Here is a 7,149-nt window from a genome sequence, read left to right as displayed (position 1 = left end):
TTACCTGGCTAGGAAATGTATCTCCTCCGTTTGTAATGCTCCGTTCACACGTTTGAGGGCGGCTCCTGTCTTCCCCGACCCCACAACCTCCAGATAAACTCCCTGGATTTCCTGGACGACCTTGAACTTGTGTTTGAATGGGAAGACCTGGGGGACCTGGTAGTAGGGACTGCTGATACTGATAGACACTGGGAAAATGTCCGTCATACTGAAGGCGTAGGTCGCCGTGCTGGAACTACCATTCCTGTGTTACAACAAGACCGGTGATACATACACAGAAATTCTACATTTGTATGAAATAAAAAACCTACTTTCAGTCTATCTTTTTTTTAGCAAAGGTTTTCTGTGATCAAGAAAATTAATAAAGGAATATACAAATTTGTGTGGCAGACAAAAATCATGTAAATAGTCAATCCAATTACTTACAGAAATTAAATCTTTATTACAGAACCTACACTGTATGAAGTGAAAAATGATCTTTATATATATCTATAGTACATTGAACTTAACTCTGTGCAAAAATTTTCCTATTTGGTAATAAATTCAAATTTTCTTTCAGTATGCACAGTGATTACAATTTACTATTTTTAATTTTCCTGATACTTATAATACTACTCATTATTACCCTAGCTGGTCCTTGGTGCCTCCGTCAGAATACTCGGAGAAGTCCCAGGTGAAGGTAAGGTTATCTCCCCTGCCAGCGGTCACTCGGACAGTCAGTGGATCACTGAGGGACACAACGTAGACCCCGGGCAGCTCCCTGTGGGGGGACAGGATCTCCAGGGTAACATCCCCGACAGCCTCCCCTACCATCACCGTGACATCACCCGTCACCCAGGAGATGGCATTAGACACATTGACCTTGACCTGGTACTGACCTTTCAGATTGTACTGGTGTTGTAGGAAGGTGGTGTATTTAGGTAGATATGAGCTAGAGGTGGTATCTATGGTAACAACGACATCATCAGAGGATAACGAAGCCTGAACTCCGTCACCAAAATCCACGTCAAACACGACGTCCCGACTTCCTGTCACCTGGACCGTGATGTCACAGACACGCCCCTCCACTGTAGGGTTGGAGGTCAAGGTCACATCAAGGAGAGGGTATTGGATCTTCACCTCCTGTACAGCAAGTAACTTATCTCCAAGGTCATTCTGAGCACCCACTGTTAGTACACTTGTACCAGGCCGGTCAATTTCCTCAATAACCTGTAAAGTCAATAACCTGTCAAGTCAGTATTTACAACAAAATCTTAAAATACAGATCATTAACTGCTCTTCCTATGCATATAACACTGAGTAGATAAACTCTATGAACTAATTTTTAAAGTTTGAATCATTTTTACACTGTCATTGCAGCATGCCATATTCACTTATCCACAAGTTGTACAAGTTAGCTCCCTTGTACCACTTTTTATAATATTGCTTTAAATAACAGAATCAATGAATGCCTTTAGTCATATTCATATAACTGTTAATTAACACACTACCCAGTTAACAGTGCTAGCAGGAGACTGACGATTGTCTAAGGACCAGAAGTACAAAACCCCAGATCCACTCCCTGTAAAATCCTGGGATTCACCCCCAGTCAATTCCTTGGATCCACCCACGGTAATCTCAGCTTCAAACAGGTGCTCTCTGGAAATTCTGAAATGATACATTATTTCTCGAATTTTGAACTTCCAAGTAATATTTTTCTTGCTTACTTTTTTTGTTGAAAAAATGAATACCATAATATTTATTTATATAATTAACAATTTATGTCAATGAGAACATGAGAACAAGTTCACAAGTAACATCATCTAATTTGTCATCAGAAAATGGAAGTTTCTGATGAGACAGTAGCTCTAAAATTACAAATGTTTCCAGTTTGTTTACTTTAAATATTAATATGAATGTGATCGGCCTTCTAAAACCGAAACGATGATACAAGCAAACGTTGTAAGAATCATGAATATATTATAATAGTAGAAATTATAGCCTGCCAGCTGTGAAAATACCGACATTATAAACTTTGAACGAGAAACACTGAACTCGGAAGAATAAAGAGAGGATTCGTAAGGCGTAATTTAGACGTATAAATATAGCCCTTTGATGAGGTCTATCCATAGATATATCGACATGCTTTTCTGTGAAGTCGATATATCTATGGATTGACCGAATTAAAGGGCTACATTTGTTATATTATTTTTTACATAGATTGACAAAACAAATTATGAAAATAATGGGAAAAAGTTTTCTCTCTTTAACACTTAGAGACTAGAGATCAAAATAAATTATGCTGTTTAATGTACATGTGTTTCTTTATATTGATGGAGTAATTTAGAGGATTTACTTATTCAAAATACTTCATTTATTTGATTATGTTTTGTATCAATATTTGACACACATATCCAATATGTTTTAATATGAAGTAGATCCTTATTCAATGCATTGTTTCGTCTCATCAAATACAGAAAATTGAAAAAAAATTAGTAGAAGTTGAAATAAATATTTTTTTTCTAGAAACATCAAATCATACAATTATTAGCTATGATTGAAATCAGTACTATTTTGTTTTACAGAAATTATCTCCATTTCAAGAAACTTCAAGTCGATAATTTATGCATTTCAGATTCTATGAATAGTAACTCAAGTCTTTATGCTGTTATATACTTAATCATGTGATCAAGTCTGAGCCAATCAGAGCGCTAGGAATAAATGATGAAAATAATATTTTAGGATAAAATTTACTTTGTGAAAGTGCAAGAATGACAATCAAACGCGTCCCTAAATTCGTAGTTTCAATAATTTCTAGATGAAATGAGTTTTTTTTATATTATATTCCCGTGTGAAATGTTATAGCAATATATACATGTAATTCATGATGTTATACAGAACATTTGAGAAGATATTAACTTCAAATCTTTGTTTTAAAAAATAAGCTGCAAGTGCTTTCAGTACTTTCATTTGCGTGTATAAAGAGCGACAACTCTTATTCAAAGACACGCTTCGCGGAAAATAGCCTCTAACCAATGGTATTTGTCGTGACAATCCATTGTTGGCCGCCATTTTACTTTTATATGTGCATGGAAATTTGGATAACTTTTTGCCAAGGAATATTATTTTATCAGCCCTGAGCTTTGCCGTCTTTAATTTAACTTATACATATAGCCGCGGACATCAGAGACTCTGCGCACCTCCATCGTTTTCGTTTGGTGAAGGACGCCACCCATTACAAGGTCATGGCCGAAACGACGCGATTCTTCTCAAAATGCAAGTCCATGTTGCAAGATAGTCATAAGACTTTCTCTTTCCTGAGTTCAATCGTTTGTAACATCAAAATTTTCCAGTGAGTGAACTTTATGGTATTTTATGTAATAGAAACACGTGGAAGTGAAATGACAATATGTTTACAAAAATTTTCTTGCCAGAAAATGAGAAACCAAAGTTTAGATTCTCTTCGACTGTAGGCAAATGCTGTTAGGCCAGATCGGATGGTCAGTTACCCCTGACCAAGTCATGTTAAACAATGTGTGTGGAAAGATCTCAGTTTTTGTAAAACCACTTTTTCACAGTCATTATTGTGTCATTTGCAGTGAAACTGAAATAATATCAGAACTGCACCGTTATAAAGCTGCTTTTCTTGAATTCATGTGATAACAAGTCGTAAAATATAACCTGTAGTATTTTTTAAAATTTAATTTCAGTGCATAAAGATTTTTTCATTGATTTCAGGAATGAATTCACTATCTGATGTGAGTATTTCTCCAGCCCTTCTGCAAGCAATATCGCAGACTCTCACTTCAAAAGAAACTGGAAATCAGTCATCAAAACAAAACCTCTCATTAAACATGCACCCACGAATAAAAATCAAGCAGGAGATTCTCGAAGCAAGGAATTCATCGCTCTCTGAAGAAAGTAAAAATGACATTGGGGAGGATGAAGCAAGTGCTCGTATTGTGAACATTTTACAGGGTATGCAAAAAGCCTCGGAAACAGAAGAAGAAACAGGTCATTCCTCTCAATATATCAGTCCTGGAGACATTAAAAACATGTTAAAATGGAAAATACAACAAAATGTCCCAAAACCAGATGGACAAGGTGAGGACAGTTTAGTTGGGACCCTTGGTAGTAACCAGGAAGCCATGGTCAATGTTTTAACGACTCTTGCCATGCAACAAGCAAAAACTTTATCCATGGCAAGTAAAGGTTCCAGTGGTGCTGAGCTAAGATTGCCAGAAAATGTAACGATATCTCAAACGCAAGAAGAAGTCATGTCTGACCCGGGAACTTTGATGATAGAATCAGCAGGTCAGACCTACTTTGTAAGGACCAACACCGATAATTTGATCTCTGAAACTGTCTCATCAAACCCTGGTGAGACTCTTGTACAGTTTCCTACAACAATATCTTCTGGGGGAGACCTGTCTAGCCAAGGCAGTATACATCAGGAGGTGGACATGTCCTGTATTCCAGAGACCGCCATGTCTCAGAGTGATGACAACAGCATGTCTAATGATAGCTATCAGCCATGTCCTGTGTGTGGAGATGCTGTTTCAGGTTGGTATTATATAACTGGTGCCTGATTTGGAGGGTAACAGTTGAAATTGACAACCCAAAGAAAACCATTTATTGTCAACTGACGCATCAACTGCAGTCGATGGTCACGACTATATAAGAGTTGTGAATTTCAACTGTTGTTTTTCTCTTTTTAATAATTCTTAAAGGCTAAAACTCTGGATGAAGGAATTCTGTATATATTTTAACAATGTTTTGAAAGTAAGTATTTTTTTTTTTCTTTCCTTTTTTGCAGGTTATCATTATGGGATTTTTACTTGTGAAAGTTGTAAAGGTTTCTTCAAAAGAACTGTTCAAAACAATAAATCATTTACTTGTCATCGAAACGGGGACTGTGAGATAAGTCGAGGAAACCGAAAGAAATGTCCCTGTTGTCGATTTGCCAAATGTGTTCAAATGGGCATGAAAACACAAGGTAATGCTTTGATGTTATTTAAATCAGTAACTTTATTGTGATGTAAGGTATGCGATATATCAAATTAATATTTAGAATATTATTTTTAAATTTATTTTAGATATAAAACATGAATCAAGACAGTTGAATAAATTGAACAATCAATTTTAAGGAACTCCAATCCTAAGCCAGGATGGTAGAGGCACTCTTGCTCATCATAACTATTTACTTAGTTGGTTTATTTAATACCCAGGAGCAGAGAAGAAGATTTTCAAAGAAATAATGCATTTTCACTATATACTTATTTAGCCCTGCCCTAGCACTAGAACCCCTGACCCCAGGGCCATGAATTTCACAATTTTGGTAGAGGACTCAATGCTGATTACAATCATGCAAATAGTTTGACTGCTTGATGTCCAGAAGTAAAGAAGAAGATTTTTAAAGATTGCATTAATTTTAGTGGTTTTGGCCCCACCCTTCAGGCCCAGGGGGGCAGGGATCATGAAATTCACAATTTTTGTTCCCCTTCACCCATAGATGCTTTGTGCCAAATTTGGTTGAAATTGGTTCAGTGGTTGCAGAGAAGAAGCTGAAAATGTTTAAATGTTAACACACGACACACGACGGACGATGATGGACTTAAACGGATAGCAATAGGTCACATGAGTTTTACTCAGGTGACCTAAAAATCTTTAAATTAAAATCTTCTTAGGTATCACTGGGCCAGGAAAGATGAAAGGCATGTGGAATCATCCTCAGGTAGTGTAGATTCAAGTTTGTTCAAATCATGACCCCGGGGGTCGGATGGGGCCGAAATGGCCGATCAAAGTTTTACATAGGAATATATAGGAAAAATCTTTAAATTAAAATCTTCTTAGGTACCACTGGGCCAGGAAAGATGAAAGGCATGTGGAATCATCCTCAGGTAGTGTAGATTCAAGTTTGTTCAAATCATGACCCCCGGGGGTAGGGTGGGGCCAAAATGGCGGATCAAAGTTTTACATAGGAACGCTGGGAAACCTTTTAAAATCTTCTTTTCAAGTACTTCAAAGCCAGGCTTCGTTATATTTATAGGGCATCATCCTCAGGTAGTGTAGATTCAAGTTTGTTCAAATCATGACCCCTGGGGGATGTAAAATTCAAGCCCCCCCCCCCCCCCCAGTTTACTTTCAGTTCTGATCTGATCTGTGTTTTTTCCTTGCCAATTGCTCAGGTGAGCGATGTGGCCCCTGGGCCTCTTTTTAATTTTTTTTATTACTAGCACACTTTAACTTTAATCCACACTTTTTCTTAGGTGCTATCTCCCATTTTTAATTTATGACACTTTTGGGGGACAGGGGGGTGGGGGTATGGGGTCATTGGTGTGGTAATTTTGCTTTTTTTTTTTTTTTGGTTTACCGTCTCTGATTTTTTTTTTACATTATAAGAATTAAGGTATGTTTAAAATCAAGTCTGAAAATTTCATTATAATCGATTTCATTATGTTTTTAAAATTAATCTTAAAAGAAATTTAACATAACTTAGGGATTTAAAAAAAAAACCTTCATTAAATAATAAATACTTGGACAGAAATAGCCCACCCCCCTTCTGATTTAATTTGCTTGTCCCGGCAGCAGAGCTACAAGATGAGGTCAATTATCTAACATTGTGTAGGGCTGGAGTCAGACTCAATGCATTGGAAAACTGAAAAGTTGATCAACAAACTAAAGCTCCAATGCCTAACCACTGCAGTAAAACCTTTGATTGTTATTCTTAATTTCATCCATTCCAGTCTCCCTATAAACAAACCCATCCTGTCGGGGAGATTTTCTCTACAGCTGCCTGAGGGAAAACATTTCCTTACTCTACTCAATTGTTCAGAACAATGTTATTTTTTATCCCTGAAATCCAGTAAGATTGATTCGTATTTCACCTCTCTTTAAAGAGAAGTCTTTTGAAGATTACGTAATTTGTTCCGCGTTTTAATGTTAATCTAATCAGAGTGTGGCTACAGATTTCACCCTCCCTACACAACAGCTCAGAATCATCGAGTGAGAGTGACTCGGTACAAACAGATCCAGCCACACAGAGGAGAACTCGAGCTGATGTCTGTAGACGACCACTTCCTGTTTATAATTGTCTGCTCATCATCCTGTAGTCAAATGCTCAGGAATGTCTGAATCTAACAACCTGCTAAATTTATACCAAAAAAATTT

The 7,149-nt window shown here is 37.0% G+C and overlaps 2 protein-coding genes across 2 annotated transcripts; one reads left to right on the top strand and one right to left on the bottom strand.

The window, feature by feature from the left end:
• On the bottom strand, nucleotides 1-1,661 carry LOC134273145 (uncharacterized). The gene is made up of 3 exons (XM_062755320.1): nucleotides 1,491-1,661; nucleotides 626-1,209; nucleotides 1-244 (listed from the first exon to the last, which is right to left on the bottom strand). The coding sequence occupies exons 1-3, from the start codon at nucleotides 1,659-1,661 to the stop codon at nucleotides 1-3; spliced, it is 999 nt and encodes a 332-aa protein (XP_062611304.1).
• A 1,327-nt stretch (nucleotides 1,662-2,988) lies between these two features.
• Nucleotides 2,989-7,044, top strand: LOC134273149 (uncharacterized; the record flags this gene model as incomplete). The annotated part of the gene is made up of 4 exons (XM_062755323.1): nucleotides 2,989-3,331; nucleotides 3,718-4,542; nucleotides 4,796-4,975; nucleotides 6,935-7,044. Coding segments are annotated over exons 2-4 (1,113 nt in total), but the record flags the coding sequence as incomplete, so codon positions are not given.
• Nucleotides 7,045-7,149: the final 105 nt, after the last annotated feature.

Source organism: Saccostrea cucullata, unplaced genomic scaffold (assembly GCF_032062105.1).
Source record: "Saccostrea cucullata isolate Sc308-1 unplaced genomic scaffold, CSIRO_AGI_Scuc_v1 ctg8137, whole genome shotgun sequence".
Taxonomy (NCBI): Eukaryota; Metazoa; Mollusca; class Bivalvia; order Ostreida; family Ostreidae; genus Saccostrea; species Saccostrea cuccullata.
This window is presented reverse-complemented; position numbering and strand designations above follow the sequence as displayed.